Below are 17,644 nucleotides of genomic sequence, written 5' to 3'. Positions count from 1 at the left end.
ATCCAAAAGTCATGTATTAAGGCCCTACTATGTGTAAGATATGTGCCTGGCATTTAGGGAGGTAAAAATAAATTACAACCATTCTCAAGGAACTTTTATTCTACATTTCACATAGTGGGTCAGTAAAGAGTCAGGACTTAGCACAGGCCTCCTGATTCCCAGCCTAGAGCTCTTTTCTCTGAATTTTGGCTGTATCCAATGGAAGGAACCAATTTCATTTTACACATTTGGCACTAATTTCATGCAAATAAATACAGATTTATGCAAAGTGATGCCTCTGTGTGTGTGTGTATGTGAGAGAGAGAGAGAGAGAGAGAGAGAGAGAGAGAGAGAGAGAGAGAGAGAGACAATGGAATTCTAGTGTCCTAATATAGGGGTCCCCATTCTATTTTGTTTCTCTCTTAGGTGGGTCTCTCTCTTATTGGGTACAGGGACCACAGATCATGACTAGTCTTATACCATTTCTCATCACTAGCCTCTAAATCCCTCTGGTCCCACACACAAACATAGACAGTGGGGCCCCACAGGGGAGTGTCATTCTCCTGTGGACAGAGTGGAAAAGCCACATCTCCCCTGAATTGGAAACCAGGGTCCCCAGTGGGAGGAAAACTGGCAAGTGAAGAACTGATCTCAGGCACTTTGGGGACAAGGTTTGAGGCTCCACCAAGAAGTTACTTGTGCTGCCATTGCCCAGGCTCATCACTAGGAAGAAAACTCACCAGTGTGGATGGCAAGCAGCTGGTGCCCAGATAATAACAGCTCTCATTTCTATAGCTCCTTAAGGTTTAAAAAATTCTTTCCTCACAGCGACCCTATGAGGGTGAGGTTTCATGTTATCATTTCTATTAATCAAATCAGGAAACTGAGGCTCCAAGAGATGAAAAAACTACTCGAATCAGAGATATAGCAAATGGAAGAACCCAAGTCCCCTGATGCCAGATCAAGGGCTCTTTCTACTACATCACACTTTGGTACTTTTTCAGGGTTTATAGGGGAGGCCCTGAGTGCACTAGATTTGGAATAAAAAGACCTGGATTCAAATCCCAACTCTCTTACTTAATATTTGTTTGATATTGAACAAGCTATTTTTACCTCTGTTATCCTGAGATTCCTTATCTTTAAAATTAAGGGACTGGGCTTGATGATCTCTATCATTTTCAGCTCTAAATCCTATGATTCTGGTTGGGCGGAGGTTCCTACCTGTGAAAGGGAATGTGGTATAGGCAATTTGCTTCCAGAAATTCAAGGAATAATAAATAATCTCTTAGGTTCAGCACTATGGACAGCCCCCAGCAAATGTTAGAATTCTACCATCTCAAAGCTAGTAGGTACGAGAGGGTTCCCAACTCCTACTTATTGCTCTTCCACAGTATCTCTCACAGGGAGTCATCAAACTTTTGCTCAGCAACCTTCATTGCTGGGGAGCAAACTAACTTATGAGGGTGGCCATTGAGCTTTTGAACAACTGTAGTTGTTAGAAACATTTTCCTTCTATGGAGCCAAGCTCTGCCCCTGTGCAACTCCCCCTAATTGCTTCTTCTTTTTGCCTTATGGAGTCAAATAGTGCAAACTTAATCTCTCTTCCACATAAGAGTTCTTCAGATATTTAAAGACAGCTAAGATAACTAATGTCTCCCCAGAGCATTTTCTTTCCTATCATTTCTGGTCTCTCCCAGAAGGTGGAGAAAGGAGTCCTTTTCCACTGCACTCATTTTGTGTGTGTGTGTGTGTGTGTGTGTGTGTGTGTGTGTGTGTGTGTGGCAATTGGGGTTAAATGACTTGCCCAGGGTCACACAGCTAGTAAGTATCATGTGTCTGAGGACAGATTTGAACTCAGGTCCTCCTGACTCCAGGGCCAGTGCTCTATCCACAGCACCATCTAGCTGCCCCCTTCACTGCACTCTTAAACCCATAATGCCTTCTCTCTATATTGACCACACTTTTGGAATAAAATCTGTTACCTAAGAGGAGAAGAAACATTGTACAGTGCGAAGAATGTGGCATTTGAAGTCAGATGACCTGGGTTAAAATCCTAGTTCTTCCCTTTACTAGGTAAATCTCTCAACCTAGGCAGTGGGATTAGATTATTTCTAAGGTGTGCTTCAGCTTTACATTCTATTATTTATGAAGAGTTGTCCATTAAAACCTTTAGGACTCCTTGTTGGTGGAAGCCTGTTGCAAAAGAAAGAGCAATGGATTTGGAATCAGAAGACTTGGGTTCAAATCTCTACGCTGTGCCTTATCTGCTTGACAAAGGACAAGTTACTTCACTCTGATTCTCACTTTTCTCATTTATAAAATTAAGAGGTTGAACTAAATGTTCCTTTTAGGTCTTGTTCAGTTCTAAAAATGTCATCCTATGATTTTTTTTCTCAGGATTGGGCACACAGTAGGGACAGGGAAGTACCCTGGAATGGTAATTAGGTGACCTAGATTTAGGTCCTAATTCTGCCCCTGAGCAGCTTAATGACCTTTCTTCCTTTTCCCAGTTGGGACCCAGGCTCCTCTTTACTCAAAAAGGGATAACAACCCTTGTCTTGATTCCTTACAAAGGTTGTTGTAGGGATCAAGGGAACACATTTGTGATCATTCTTTGTAGACCCCAAAGAGCCATTTTGGGAGGAGGAGGAAATTTGTATATAAATAAATGCTGAGTAGGGGAGTGAATAATTGGTCTCATTAATACACTTAGCAGACACAAGTTTAGCTGAATTTTCATGGCAAAGGACTTTACAGATATGATTGAAACACCAAAATAGGTCATCTTGGACATACAGGATGTGTGTACAGTTTTCCTCATCCTTTAGTTCCATTTGATGACATGGAAGTATAGAAAGAACATTGGATTTGGAGTGAGAAAACTTCAATTCAAGTCCTGGCTCTGACACTACCAGTGTGACCTTGATCATATTATTTTCCCTCCCTTAAGCTTCAGTTTCTTTTCTTTCTTTCTTTCTTTTTTTTGTTTTTGCTTTTTGGTGAGGCAATAGGGGTTAAGTGACTTGCCCAAGATCACACAGCTAGTAAGTGTTAAGTGTCTGAGGCTGGATTTGAACTCAAGTCCTTCTGACTCCAAGGCCAGAGCTCTATTCATTGCGCCACCTAGCTGCCCCTTTCTTTCTTCCTTCCTTCCTTCCTTCCTTCCTTTCTTTCTTTCTTTCTTTCTTTCTTTCTTTCTTTCTTTCTTTCTTTCTTTCTTTCTTTCTTTCTTTCTTTCTTTCTTTTTTTTTTTAAAAACAATAACATGATACTTGGGCTATATGTCTTCTAAGCTGCTTCTCTAGTCTGTTGTTCTGTAATACAATGAACTAAGATCTGACTGATGTCAGCCCTGAGTAGGGTCATATATAATTAGAGCATATTTTTATGTAGTGCTTTAAGGTTTTACAAAGCACTTTACAACATTCATTATCTTATTTGATCCTCACAACTTTTAACATAGATGCTATTATTATCCCCATTTTAACAAAGGAGTAAAGTGAAGCTCAGAGAACTCAGATGATTTGATAATGGTTAGAGTCAGGATTTGAACCCAGATCCCCCATCTTCAAGTCCAGCCCTATTTCTTACTTTTAGAGGATTGGGGGTGCATATTTTGTTTTTATGTCACCTTAATTTATAACCATCTCCCTCCACCATCTCCTACTCAACAAGTTTTCCCTTATACAAAGATTTAAAAATAATAAAAAAACTATTTAGCAAACCCACCCAACAAAATAATGACTGCGTATGGAAGCATATGCAATACTCCACAATCATATTCTAATCTACTCCCTTTCGATGAAGGGTGGCAGGTGCAATTTCTCGTCTCTTCTCTGCTGCCCAATGAGGTCACTATAATCACACAGCTTTCAGTATTATTTCATTGTTCTTTTTTGTTTAAGATTGTGTTGTCACTGTGCATATTGTTTTCCTGGTTCTGCTTATTTCTCTCAGCATCAGTTTATGTACCTTCCCATATTTCTCGGAATTCCTCATATTTCTTATAGTGTGGTACTATTCCTTTGCATTCATGTACCACATGAACGTTTAGTCATTCCCCAGTTGATGGATGCTTACTTTGTTTCCAGTTCTTGGCCACCACAAAAAGTGCTGCTATGAATATTTTGGTGTATATGGGGCTTGTCTTTCTATCTTTGATACTGCTCCTCCCCCACCCCTCCTCTCGACACTCCCACCCCTGGGCTATAGGTGTAGGAATAGGATGTCTGGGTCAAAGGATATAGGCATTCTAACCACTTTTTTAAAAAAAAGTATAACAAATTCCAGAATGTTGTGCCAATTCATACCTTTGCCAACAGTGTATTAGAGTCACACTCTTTCCAGTATACCATTCTTCCTGTTCTTTTGCTTTCAGCCTAGGCTTAAGTTTACCTGGAGAAAGCCCTGGCTGAACTAGTTGGGAGTTCGGGCTTGGGGACACTGATGTAGAGTTCCAAAGGGGTTGGATGAAGAGGAAGGAAAATCCTTCTTTCTATCTCCCTTGGTCCCAGTGTGTGTAAAAATGTGTATGTGCATGGCATATGTGTTTGATCCAGGCACAAGCTTCCCCCTCTCCTCACCCAGCCCCACTTGCCCAGCTCCTGTTCCTAAGCAACTGGGATGTAGGAGACGATTTCTTCCTGCAAAGTTGGGGAGGGGAAGAAGCTATAAATAGGGAGGGAGAAAACAAAAATAAAGTCATGGGTACGGATTGGCTGCAGCTGGTCTCTGGGCTAGCCTTCAGCTCTTCTGGGGTTGGTGACTCAGGACAGCTTGATTGGTGGGGGTGGGGGATTGGAGACTGGGAAGGTTCTCTTATCCCTCACCCAACAAGTCCCAGGGGAGGGTTGAGATATGCTTGGTGTTGTGTACTAGTTTTATAGTCAAAAGACGTGGGTTTGAATCCCATCTGCTACTTACTACCATTTATGATCAGCCAAGTCACTTCTCTTTGAACCTCAATATCTTCCTTTGTAAAATGAAGTGATTGAAATAGGTAATCTTTAAAGTCCTTTCTAGCTTTAAAGCCTATAGGTTCCTGCACATACCCCATGAGAACAAGCAGGGTTGCAGATGGAGGCTATGATGCTTGGGGAGCTGAGGGTACTGACACCAATCTTACCATGGGCTGGACTAGCTTCTGTGCTTCTCCCCACCCATGAACATTAGGAAGTCTTTATGTGGACGGGCAACTGCTGAATACATGTCACTCCTACCTTCCAAAATGTCCAACTCCTGACTTCTGTAGGGATCCTTCCTATATTAGCTCCACCTGCTTCCAGTCACTACAGGAACCTCTTTACCCTTTAAAATTTTTTTCTTCAATGCCACTCTGCCCCAAACATAGCCCAGATAGCCCAATAAGTAAGAATAGGGCAAGGTCAAAGGAGCTGAAATCAGAGGTGTTGAGCTAAGTTAGCTCCACACAAAGAAAAATGCTTTCTCAGAAAGGCCCTAACACTTAACCCTAACCTCAACCTCAGACTGAGCTCTTAACCTCTGCCACAGACTGATCCAAATTCCACAGCCTTTACATTTTACTGGGAGATAGAGATTCATTCATTCATTCACTCACTCACTCATTCAACAAGCATTTATTAAATGCCTACCACATATCAGTCACTGTGCTAGACATTGGGAGACAAAAATGAAAAAATGAAATATTACTTGCCCTCAAGGGACTTGCATCCATTTTTTTCATTGGTGAGGCAATTGGGGTTAAGTGACTTGCCTAGGGTCACACAGCTAATGAGTGTTATGTGTCTGAGGCCAGATTTGAACTCAGGTTCTCCTGACTCCAAGATCAGAGCTCTATCCACTGTGCCACCTAGCTGCCCAACTTATATCCTTTTGGAGAGAACCAATACATACACATACAAGTAAATACAAGATATATACAAAATAATTGGTGGGGATTTTACTAAAAACATAAGTGGATGAGGAAAGTCTTTGTAGAGGTGATGGCACTTTAGCTGAACTTTGATTAAAGATAATGATTCTAAGAGGCAGAGGGAAGGAGGGAAAACATGGCAGGCATCCATGGGGGACAGCTTGTGCAAAGGCACAGATATGGGAAAGGGAATGTCATATAGTAGGAATAGCAAGTAGGTAATAAGTGGTGCAGTGGATAGAATGCTAAGCCTAAAGTCAGGAGGAGTCATCTTCCTGAGTTCAAATCCAGCCTCAGACACTTACTAGCTGTGTGACCCTGGGCAAATCACTTAACCCTGTTTGCCTCAGTTTCCTCACCTGTAAAATGAACTGGAGAAGGAAACAGTAAACCACTCCAGCATCTTTGCCAAGAAAATCCCAAATGGGGTCATGAAGAGTGGTACATGATTCAAAATGAGTGAACAAGAATATTGGCTGAAATGTACAGTGCCTATGAGGGAATCATGTATAATCACCCTGGAAAGATAGGTTGGAGCCAGATTACGTCTCTAAAAGCAACTGGTGGTGCAATGGATAGAACACTGGGCTTGGAGTCAGGAAGATCCAAGTTCAAATTTGACCTTAGACACTCACTAGCTATGTGACCCTGGTGAAGTCATTTAATGTCTTTTTGTCTCAGTTTCCTCACCTGTAAAATGGGGATAATAATGGCAACTATCTCACAGGGTTTATGTGAAGATCAAATGAAATGATACTTGTACAGAGTGATTAGCATAATTATATTAGCACTTTGTAAATGTTTATTCTCTTTCCCCAAAGAAAGGAGTCTGTATTTTGTCATAGAGACAATATAGAATCATTGTAGTATCTTGAGTAGGGAACATGGTCAAATCTATGCTTTGGGAATATTAATTTGCCAGCTATACGGAGACTGGATTGGGCAGAGATACCCTGGAAGCAGGCAAGCCAGTTAAGTAGCTATTGTAATAGTCTAGGCAATAGGTGTTGAGGGCTTGAGTTCAATGGTAGCTGTGTAAGTACAGAGAAGGGGATGTATTTGAAAGAGGTTTTATAGGTAGAACAGAGAATTGCCAATGGCTTGGATATGGAGGATGAAGCTTGAGGGAGAATGGAGAGTCAAAAGCAATGAGGTTGTGAACCTAGGTGACTGGAAAGAAGAAGGTACCTTTGAAAGAAACAAGGAATTTAACAAGGGTGTTGGGTTTTGAGGAAAAGAGAATGAATTCTGTTTTGTATATGTTGAGTTTGAGACACCTATGAGATATCCAGTTTGAAATGTCTGATAGGTAGTTAATGATGTGATACTGGAACTCATGAGAGAGACTGTGTCTGGGTATATAAATCTGGGAGTCATCTGCTTAGAGATGATAATTGAGCCCATGGAAGGTGGATGGCATCACTCACTCCATATAGGGTTTTCTTGGCAAAGGTACTAGAGTGATTTGCCATTTCCTTCTCTGGTGAATTTAAGGCAAAGAGATATTAGGTGACTTGCACAGCTAGTGAGTGTCTGAGGCTGGATTTAAACTCAGGTCTTCCTGACTTCAGGCCCAGTGCTCTATCCGCTGAACCACCTAGCTGCCCCAGTGGTGATGTGGTACTGAAACTCATGAGGGAGACTGAGTCTGGGCATATAAATCTGGGAGTTATCTGCTTGGAGATGATAATTGACCCCATAGAGAGTGGATGATATCACCAAGAGAAAGAGGGTAAAGAGAGAAGCTTGGGGGGTTCATAGTTAGGAAGTGAAACATTGGTGGGAATCTAGCAAAGGAGCAGGAGTGGCTGATTGACTGAATGTAGTAGCACATGCCTGTAATCTTTGCTACCGAGGCTGACAAATCACTTGAGCTTGGGAGTTTTGAGTTGCAGTAGGGATAAAACCACCCCTTCCAAATCCAAATCCAACGGGTCCAGAGATGTGGGTTCAAGCCCTAGCTCTGACATTAAGTAGCTATGTGAGCTTGGGCAAATTAATTAATTTCTATGAACTTTGGTTTCCATTTTGTAAAATGGAATGATAACAATAATAATACTTTTAGTACTTATAATGGTATGATGAAGGCCCTTTGGCATCAGTAAAATACTTCATATGTGTGAACTGTTATTTTTTAAATTGACAAATAACTCATAGACCATATAACCCAAAGTTTCTGGTGACATAATACACACTATATTAATACTTATTCCTATCTGAAAGTAGCAATCATGAGGCTAATAGGTTCATTAGTCAAAGGAATAATGCATTATAGTATAGTAAAAAGCTTAATAGAAGTCAGGAGACTAAGGCAGATCCCCAGATCAATCCATCAACAAACATTTATTAAGCACCTACTCTATGTCAGGCATTGTGCTAGAGGGTGAGCATACAAAGACTAAAATGAAAACAGTCCCTACCCTCAAGAAGCTTATGTGTGACCTTGGGAAAGTTACTACTCTTCTGAGACTTCTTTTCTTCATTTGAGAAATGAGATTGTTTAGATGTTGTTGGAATCAGACCCTGAGCTTCCACAACAAGGGCCCAGCTCCCATCAGCACATCCATACAGACACTGAGACACTTCACCTTTGGAATGGGTTATGGCAGGAAGTACCTGAAATTCTGCCCTCAACCCTCTTGGCTAAGCCAGGGACCTTAGTCCACTCTTGTAAATATTGGTCTTAAAGCTTCCATAAGCATCCATAAGCATCTTCTGCGGGCAGTGTGAGGCCTCTAGCCAAAAGGATACTCTATGGGGACAGTTCCTTCTTCCACTGTGAGTGCCAGGAGACTGATCCGGTGGACTCTTTCTCAGGGATATCGAGGGATGAGGTGTCTGCTCCATCCCTCTGCTCCCCGCCCCCAAGGCTCTGGGAATAACTCAGCTCAGAATCCAAGTCCAGTCGGGTGTTCTGTTCGCTGGCATCAGAGAGAGAGAGAGAGAGAGAGAGAGAGAGAGAGAGAGAGAGAGAGAGAGAGAGAGAGAGAGAGAGAGAGAGAGTATGTGTGTGCGTGTGTGTGTGTGTGTGTGTGTGTGTGTGCGCGCGCGCGTGCGCTCGCGGGAGCTTCAGAGAAGGTGGAGGGGCACCCGCTCCCTCCCCTGCCTCGGTTACCAAGACAACTGCATCTGAGCTGGGCGGAGTTTCACAGCATCTTTGGACAGAGCATGAGTGTGGGGGTGGGGTGTGCGTTTGTATGTCTGTGCCAGTGAGCGGCATGTCTGGGTCTGCTTTCGCGTGTGTCCGACGAATGGGTGTTCGTGTGTGCACGGAGGGGGTGGCTCTTGTGTTTCAGTGTGTGAATTGGGGGACGTGGGGTCGGGGGTGTATACATGAGTGAATGCCCGTCTGTATGTGTTGGGGGAGTTGAAGTGGGGACGAGGACGTTGCGAAGCTGTCATACACGAATTGTATTGTGTGTGAATAGAGGCGAGGAGAAAATCTGTTGTGCAGTGGGGGCGGAAGTGTACATTTTTTTTTGTGGAGGAGAGCTTGCGAGTGTGTGTGGGGGGGTATGGTGTGCTCCTGCAGGAATGTGTGTGGGGGTGTTGTGTATCTTTGTGTGAATATGGGGGGAGGAGGGTGTCTGTGTATAACGGAGGTGGAGGTGCACTCTGCGTCTGTATGTGCCTCCAATGCAGCAGGCTGCCGCCAGCGCCCCTCCCACTCCCCAGCCTCCCATAGCTTCCAATAGCCCCCCCCCCCCCCCCCCCCGCCCAGAAGGGCTGCCTCATCTCTTCCGGCGATCTCAGCTTCTCCAGATTTCTCCAGCGGAGGCGGAGAGGGAGGATGTAGGGCCTTGGACCCAGACTCTAGGATAATGGCTCTGAGATCTTCTGAAAAGGAGGGAAGGGGCGGTGTGGGTTCCCCGCCACCCAGCTGCGATTCCCAGCAGGCCCTAAGCCCTGCTCACCAGCAGGTGGCATTTGGAATCTTAGAACGGCGAATCCCCCCCCCCCCATCTCAGTATGATGCCTTCCATGATCCCTCCAATCCATCCTTGGGGGTGGGGAATACCACATAGAAAAATGGGTCATTTGCTTGATGTCTGAGGGGAGAGGGGGCCAGGAGTGCCTTGATCCCCTAAAACCTTGCTTTGACCAGAACACGGTGGAAATTGAGGCACATAGCCAGATACCCCTGGAATCACAGGAGCTAACCCAGGGAAGATTTACCGTCCCTTGAGGTAGCAGGGCTCTCAAAAAAGAGAGAGGAGACAAAGCCACGGGGGTGGGGAAGGGTTCCATTGCTGGGGCAAGGATGGGGGGCAACAGTAGAGAGATGAAAGAAACTCTCAGTCTAAGCCTAGAAAGGAAGTCACCCAGAGTCATGTCTTAGGGCTCCATGTGTATCTAGGGTCCAAGGAACATGGACTGAGACCAGAAATAGCTCGCCAGGCCAGAACCAGAGTTCCAAACAAGGATCAGGGATTAGAACCTGGACCAAGATCAGGTCCCACAGTTATATCCAGAGACCCAGGTCAGGAGCCAAGAGCCCAGGTTTGACCAGAATGGGGCTGCAGGTGTTTTGGAAGGGGATGAGGCCAGCACAGGGGTGGGTACAGACAATTGGCTTTATTTATGGACACACTGGGGAGTCCCAGAATGGGGGGCAGCCCCATGACACACACACAAGAGGGGAAGGATGTCTCCATGCCACAGTCACAACACACACCGCCCGGGCCGGGTCAGGTTGGGGGTGACTCCAGTGAAATTTTCAAAGGGAAGGCAGGGGACAGAGGAACTGGAGGTAGGGGATGGAAATACACGGCCTGGCTCCTGCTTTGGGTTAAAAACACAAGTTCTTAGGTCCTGGAGGGGGGTCTAGGCTACCCTGGGGAGCCCCAGGAGCCCAATTGTAGGGAGGAAGCATAGGGGACCCAGGCTCACCCAGGGAGCCCCCATCCAGGCAGGGAGTAACTCAGTCTTAGCCTAGGCCAGGATTGATTTTGCCTAACTTTGTTTAAAAACATATGGGCCATGCTGTATCCTACCCTGGGAGAGGGGGTGGCTGGGGGAGGAGAACTGGGAGGCTCTCCACCCCGCCCACTGCCCCCAGGAGGGAGGGAGGGACAGACACCAAACACAGACTTCTGGGAAGGAGAGAGGAGCTTGGGTCAGGAAGATATTATGTTGAAGGGAATGGGAGTAGGGGTTAGCCCTGGCTCTGGGGGTTAGGGGGCCGGTTATTGTGCTGCTGGTGGGAGGGCCGGAGCCCGGCCCTTTATGCTTCTGGTTCATATTCCTGGTACTCCTCCTGTGGGGGAAGTTGGGGTGGGGAAAGACATGGAAAGGAACCAAAATACATTTTAGATCCAGAGTTATAGCATTGGAAGATCCCCATTCTTTGCCCCTGTTCAAGACTTCTCTCCCTTAGGAAACCTCCCTCCCCTCCCTATAGGGGAGTCATGAAAGCTGAGTTTTAGTCTTAGCACTGCTACTAACTTTTGTTGATCTTGGCCAAGCCCTACTAGGGCTTTTAATATTCTCTTCCGTAAAAGAAGGAGCTCAGACTAGATTAGGGGTTCTTAACTTTCTCTGTGTCTTTGGCAATCTGGTGAAGCCCAGAAACCCCTTCTCAGAATAATGTTTTTAAATGCATAGAATAAAGTATATAGGATTACAAAGGAAAACAAGTATACTGATAAACAATTATCAAATTTTTTTAAAGTTCATGAACCTTAGGTTAGGAACCCCTGGGCTAGATGACATCTAAAGTCCCTTTTCACTCTAGCATCCTTCATTCCACGGTCTTCACAGTCCCTTTCAGGTCTGACTTTCTGTGATTCTATGACCCCTCCCCACCTAAGGTCACATATGTGCAAACATAGATGTGCAAACACAAGCCACATTGATATGGAGATACATGCTGGCATACAAACATGCTACAGTACATAAGCAGAAAGCTGAGGCACAAATTGGGGTCAGCAGGGTCCCCCATGTTCTTTCTTGGAAGAGGAGAAAGAACACTGGAGGCCTCAGCACTGCCAGGAACTCCTTTCTCCTCTTTAGCCTGGCTTTCCAAGGATCGGGCAAGAGAGGAAGGTCTGAGTCTGGGAGGGCTGGCCCTGAGAATCCAAAGGCTTGTTATTCTCCTGGACTGACTTCAGTGCCTTCTTCCAGTGCTGAGCTTACCTGGGGGGGCTCTTCATAACTCTCTCCTTCAGTATCCAGCAGTGGCTCAGCCATTGGCTCTTCCCCAACCTCCTGGCCCACTTCTTCTGGCTAGAAGAAGAAACAGGGGAGCACTGAGGGAGGGTCCTTAGTACTCAGTACCCTCTCAAGACAGATGGACTGACCCAAGAAAGAGGGTAGGAAATGGAAGAAAAACAAAGACCAGACTGGGTATTTCTCCCACTTCTTCCCTTGGACAGCTCTCCCCAAACCCATAAGGGGAAGAAAAGGGATGGGTGTGAGGGTTGGGGGTATCTCCTCTTAGAGACTGTCCCTTCATCTGCCCTGCCATGAGCCCCCTGCTTTGCACTGCTCCCCCCCCACCCCCCTGTGGCCTGGTTCCTTCAGCTGCTGCTATTCTGAGATAAGCTGGGAGGCAGCCGCTGAATGGTGAGATCCAAGACTCTCCCCCCTCCCCCTTCCCAGCTGCCACCCAGACCCAGGCAAATACCAACAGACAAAAGTGGGTCTGCTGACCATTGCTCCCCCACAGGGCACATATGTGGCTCAAATGCATGAAGATGCACAGACGAGTCCACAGATATCATGCGGGTATATAATGCAACCTGAATAGACAAGATTAATACCTACAGCACACAGGCCTGTATGCAATCATGAGTATAGCAAGCACACCTGAGGGCTTTAGTATTCCTATTCTTTATATACCTAGGTGACAAATTTTACGAACACAGGGCAATTGTAGGCATGTGTGGCTGGCTCATGCTTTTAAAGGTACCTATATACACCCAAGGGGACACTTGTGGAATGCACAGAGGGGTCCTCAAGGACCGCACACATGTAGCCATGCATCAGACTGGTAAATAATATCTTCTCCAATTACATGCGATTTGTATCATTTTGGCAGAGCACATACAAAATTGACCGGATTAGACCTTGACTCCACTCCCTTAAGGTCACATCTGTGCAAACACAGATGTACAAACACAAGCCACACTGATATAGAGATGCATGCTTGCAATACAGCTTGCTACAGCACAGACATGCTCTTATGCAAACGCAGAGGCTGCCAGGGCGTGTCTGAAGTGGGGTGGGGCCGGGTGGGGCTGGGCGGGCCGAGTTCTCCCAAATCCCTCGCAGATCCTCCAGGGAGCGCTCACCTTCAGGTCGGTGGGAAACTCCTCTTTCTTCACCAGGCCCGTGGCAGCCGCGATGTTCCCAGCCCCGGAGAACACCGCGCCTCCTAGCTGGGAAGCTTGCTCCTTGGTCTTCTCGGCCACTGGAAGGTGGCCGCAAAGGGATCAGTGCATTGCCCCGCTGTGGCCAGGGCCGGGAGCGTAGGTCCCTCCCTGCCCCAACTCAGACAGCGGACCCAGGACTCCCTCCCGCAGGACTGCATGTTCAGTGACCCTCCCGCCTCCCGGGATGCCGTGCTGTCCTAGGGCACACCCCAGGCTTCCCGGAGTACCACCCGGGGCAAGGGCAGGGGAAGGGAGGAGGGGCTACCTGATGTGACGCCTTGTACCACCCCCTCCCGGGTCTTGCTTCCTAGAGAAAAAGAAAAGTCTGGGGTCAGAGAGTGCCCTCTAGTACAATGGAATGAAAAAGTGCATAGTGGCCCTAGAATCAGAAAACCTGAGTTCAAGTGCAGTCCCTTAGAGTCACTTCCTTTCTCTGGCCTCATTTTGTCCCTTTGTACCATAAAGGGCTTGAACTATTTTACTAAGGTCTTTATCTCATCTTATGATTAGGGGAAGGCGGCAGAAAATTCAACCAGTAGCTAACACTGTCCCTTACCCACCAGACCAATGTGGCCCCAAAATCTGCCGGAGTCAGGGAGTCCTCATGTGTGTGTGTGTGTGTGTGTGTGTGTGTGTGTGTGTGTGACGGAGACAGAGACACACAGAGAGAGAGGAGGAGGAGAGAAGAGGAGAGAAGAAGTAAGAGAGAGAGAGAGAGAGAGAGAGGAGTCTGGGATTCTTGAGTTGGACCTGGGAGAGTTTCCTCAAAGACCAGGGCAAATCCTGGATGCCAACGGAATCCAAATGGGTCTTTTTTTTTTTTTTCAGGAGAGAGACTACACGACTAGGGACAGGCAGCCACAGTCCTTGAGAAGGCCAGTCTGGTCTTTGCTCTTCCTGCTGCTGTTGCCTGGTGGTCCTGAGGCAGAGGAGAAGGTCTCTCTAGCCACCAACAACTCATGTGGACCCTCATTTCACTCACTGGTTCTGTCCTATGACAAAATTTCCCCTCCCACAAGTGAATAGGACCTGAGGCTCTGGGCATCACTAGTTAGTGTGTTAAGTATTTTGGAATTTGAAGGGGGCTTTTGTTAACAAGAACATGGATATTGTAGCTCTTGAAAAGGAAATTTTATCAAAGGAATAGCAGGTCCCAGGCTGTGGGGGAAAGAGGTCCTTAACTCAAGAGAGGTGGGCAGAGAGTTAGAAGGAGATAAGGGCAGGCAGGAACAAGACAAAGACAAAGGCAATGTAAATTGTAGAGAGGCCAGAAAACCAGCTTTAAGAGGGTGTGAGAAAAAGATACATAAGGAATATACAAGAAATATATGAGTTGTTCCCCAGTTTGACAGAGAATTATGAAAGACAGCAGTTTTCACTAGACAACAAAGGGGGACTTGAGTACCAAGCAGGAAAAGATTTTGTACCTTCAGAGACAAAAAGGAAGGTTTTAGAAGGTTTTAGGTTTTAGCTTAAGGTCTGGAAGAGAAATGATAGAAGCTACATTGCTCACCCAGGCATGAATCAACAAGCATTTATAAAGTGTCTATTATGCTAGGCACTGTGCTAGGCCCTGAGAGCAGCACTTTAGATTCATTGAGTTAGACTTATAAGGAACCTTAAAGATTATCTAATCCAATTCCTTCATTTTACAAATGAGGAACTGAGGCACAGAGAAGGAAAGTGACTTGCTCAAGGTCACACAGCTACAAAATGGAAGAGTCAAGCTTCAAACCCAGCTTCTCTAAGTCCAAGCTTCCCAGACCCCCATTCTCTTTCCATTGCCCCCCCCTTTCCATTAGGGATTCCTCTTAGTTTCTCTTAAGTCTAGAAATCCAAGTGACCTTTTTTTTTCAGAGCCTTAGATCTGGTACCAATATCACGCTGACTAAGGAGCATGATGATGAGATGAAATGGGGAGATTCCTCAGCAACCAGAGGACAGAATGAAGGGTTAGATGGAGAAGTGAACAGGAGATGGGGGAGACAAAAATACATAGCATCACCTACTGAATCCCTATTGGACCCCTGGCTACCACCACTAACCCATCATCACAATAATGATTAGGCACATTTCTAAAAGGTTTTCAAAATACTTCCCTACAACACCTCTGTGAGGTAGGTAACACACATTATTATCTTTATTTTTAAAGATAAGGAAAATGAAGCTCAGAGATAATTCCTGAAAATCCTAAAATGTGATTTAAAGGCACAGTTAAGTTTTTGTGTCCTTGCCCAGAGCTCATTCCATATCACCTTTGACTGCTTCTAACACTCTCCCCACTCCAACACCTGAACCCTGATCCCTCCCATAGTGATTCCTTCTGTTAACTCATTGTTCTAATCGCTGGTAACCCACTGACTCCTGTTCACTACCCCTTGACTTTTCATCTCACTCCCTCTTGACTCCTCTCACTGACCCATCCTCCACCCATGACTTTCACACTCCAATCCCTGCTGCTCTGTTGAGATGGCCTCCTGGGTAAAGCCTGGCTAGTCTGCCTAGGTCAGACCAGGTCTTCGTGGTGCAAGGGGGCAGCTCTCACCAACATAGAGAACACCCTCCTTGGTCTTTTCTGCAGCCTCTGTGACCCCCTGTTTGGTCTTCTCTGCAGCAGCTACCACGCCCTCCTTGGCCATGGACAGGCCCTTCATGAACATGTCCATCTTGCTGGAATCTGTGGGGGCAGGACAAAGATGACCTGTTGACCCCAGAGAAGGCATCCTGGGGGAAATCCCAAAAGTGGGGGAGGGGAAGCCATTCCCTTTCCTCTTTGCCTCCCTTCACAATGCCTCCCCTCTGAGGACCCTATTTTCTTCAGTCCAGTTCCCTGGGGAGGCCCCTATCCCTTCCCATTCACAGTGGGCCAAAGTCCCAGTGTCCTTGAAGCCCAGGAAACTGGGAGGGGCTGAGGACTCCTTTATGGGGGCTTTAGTGGAGTCAGAGCCACAGCACCAACTGGGGGGCCACACACATTGACCCATAGAAGTGCGCTGACGCATGCTCAGTCACATAGAGACACACGAAGTCACACGCGCAGGCACACACGCACCCATGGCATTAAGTGGGGGGTTAGAAAATCAGAGAGGAGAAATGAGGTTGGGGGCTGCAGGCTTTACTTCTACCGAGATGCCTTTCAAGCTTAACCTATTCCCCACTTTTCCCCAAAACCCCTGTACCCTATGCTCCTTCCTCTCCACCTCCCCCAGGGAGCTCAATCCCGCCCCCAGACCTAGGGACCTGTGCCCCTTCTTCTTCCACCTCCAGACCCCAGGCTCTGTCTTCTCCAATACCTTTTCCTTGCACCCCGCGATACCTTGTCCTCATCCAGACCGGCAGCCTGGAGCCCTGTGTCCCTCCCTCCCCCAGCCCCAGGGTGACCTATGCTTCTCCCCCCACCCCCCAAAGCCCCAGCACTCGGTTCTCCTTTACCCCCAAATCCCTTCCTTTTACAACAGACTCTATCCCCTTCCCTTCCCCCTCCTCCGCCCTCCCTCGGCCCCGCCGCCCTGTGCTTTCCTTCTTCCCAAGCCCCAGGGCACCTTTTCTCCCCAACCCTCTCCAGCTCCCCAGCAGCCCTGGCATTCCCCCCCCCCCTTCCGCAGCTTTTTCTGTAGCCCTTTTCCGGGCTCATGGCTGCCTTACCTGGCCCGGCCGACCGGGCTGGGGGTGGATGGGTGGATGGATGGATGGATGGATGGATGGATGGATGGATGGATGGATGGATGGATGGATGGATGGATGGATGGATGGATGGAGAGAGCGAGGGATGCGGCGGTGTTTGGTGGATGGAGGGGCGGCGATGTCTCTTCGGGAAGGGCCGGAGCTGGAGTGCGGGTGCAGGGGGCACTCAGATCTCTCCGGACTTGCAGGAAGGCTGAGCCATGGAGCGTAGCGCGGCCAGATTCGGAGGCGACAGTTTGTCCCTGGCCTTCCGTGCGCTCTCCCTGGTTCTGTTTGTCTTCCGATTCTTCCTCCCCAGGGTCTGCTACCAGTTCCCAGTTCCTCTCTCGGCCGCTGCGGCAGCTATGAGCTCTCGGCTCCCCTCTGGCGGCCAGAGCAAGCACTGATTTGGAGAGGGGAGGGGAATGGGTGGTGAGAGGGGCGGGGCGCAGCTCTCCTCCTTCGTGACAGCTTGCCCAGGGAGGGGCCAGGTCAGAGGGCCTGTACTCCTACTTCAGAGTCAAAATATGTGTATCTCTATGGATTATTAGAGCTGGAAAGGAGGCTAGAGGGAAAAATAGGATCGTAGACCTGGAAACCGGAAAGGGTCTTAGAGAACAGCCAGTCCAACTTCTTTATTCTTCAGAAGGAGGAAAATGAGGCCCATAAAGGTTAAAGGATTCGCCCAAGGTCATAGAGGCAGCAAAGCTATAGAATTAGCATTCAAAGCCATACC

The 17,644-nt window shown here is 47.0% G+C and overlaps 1 protein-coding gene across 3 annotated transcripts; it reads right to left on the bottom strand.

Annotated features, from left to right (window-relative positions):
* Positions 1-10,432: 10,432 nt before the first annotated feature.
* On the bottom strand, positions 10,433-17,299 carry SNCB (synuclein beta). 3 transcript variants are annotated; one of them, XM_020998860.2, is made up of 6 exons: positions 16,893-17,292; positions 15,791-15,925; positions 13,511-13,552; positions 13,165-13,283; positions 12,008-12,097; positions 10,433-11,129 (listed from the first exon to the last, which is right to left on the bottom strand). In XM_020998860.2, exons 2-6 carry the CDS (start codon positions 15,909-15,911, stop codon positions 11,097-11,099), a joined length of 405 nt encoding a protein of 134 aa, XP_020854519.1. In that variant the 5' UTR covers positions 15,912-15,925; positions 16,893-17,292; the 3' UTR covers positions 10,433-11,096. The 3 variants fall into 3 exon arrangements, with proteins under 3 accessions (XP_020854519.1, XP_020854520.2, XP_078006431.1); XM_020998861.2 differs by lacking the exon at positions 10,433-11,129 and having other exon boundaries at positions 11,512-12,097; positions 15,791-15,922; positions 16,891-17,299; XM_078150305.1 differs by lacking the exon at positions 10,433-11,129 and having other exon boundaries at positions 11,512-12,097; positions 16,893-17,298.
* Between the last annotated feature and the right edge of the window lie 345 nt (positions 17,300-17,644).

Source organism: Phascolarctos cinereus, unplaced genomic scaffold (genome assembly GCF_003287225.1).
Source record: "Phascolarctos cinereus isolate Bilbo 61053 unplaced genomic scaffold, phaCin_HiC Scaffold_2;HRSCAF=192, whole genome shotgun sequence".
NCBI lineage: Eukaryota > Metazoa > Chordata > Mammalia > Diprotodontia > Phascolarctidae > Phascolarctos > Phascolarctos cinereus.
The sequence above is the reverse complement of the archived record's forward strand: the minus strand, read 5'-3'. Positions and strand labels throughout refer to the sequence as shown.

What these genes read in the sequence shown, in the direction of transcription:
- SNCB (XM_020998861.2), bottom strand. Translation starts at nt 15,911, where the DNA reads ATGGACATGTTCATGAAGGGCCTGTCCATGGCCAAGGAGGGCGTGGTA. An exon ending in GGAGGGTGTTCTCTATGTTG is followed by an intron (nt 13,553 to 15,790) that starts GTGAGAGCTGCC and finishes CTTTTTCTCTAG; the next exon opens with GAAGCAAGACCCGGGAGGGG. An exon ending in GGTACAAGGCGTCACATCAG is followed by an intron (nt 13,284 to 13,510) that starts GTAGCCCCTCCT and finishes GCCACCTTCCAG; the next exon opens with TGGCCGAGAAGACCAAGGAG.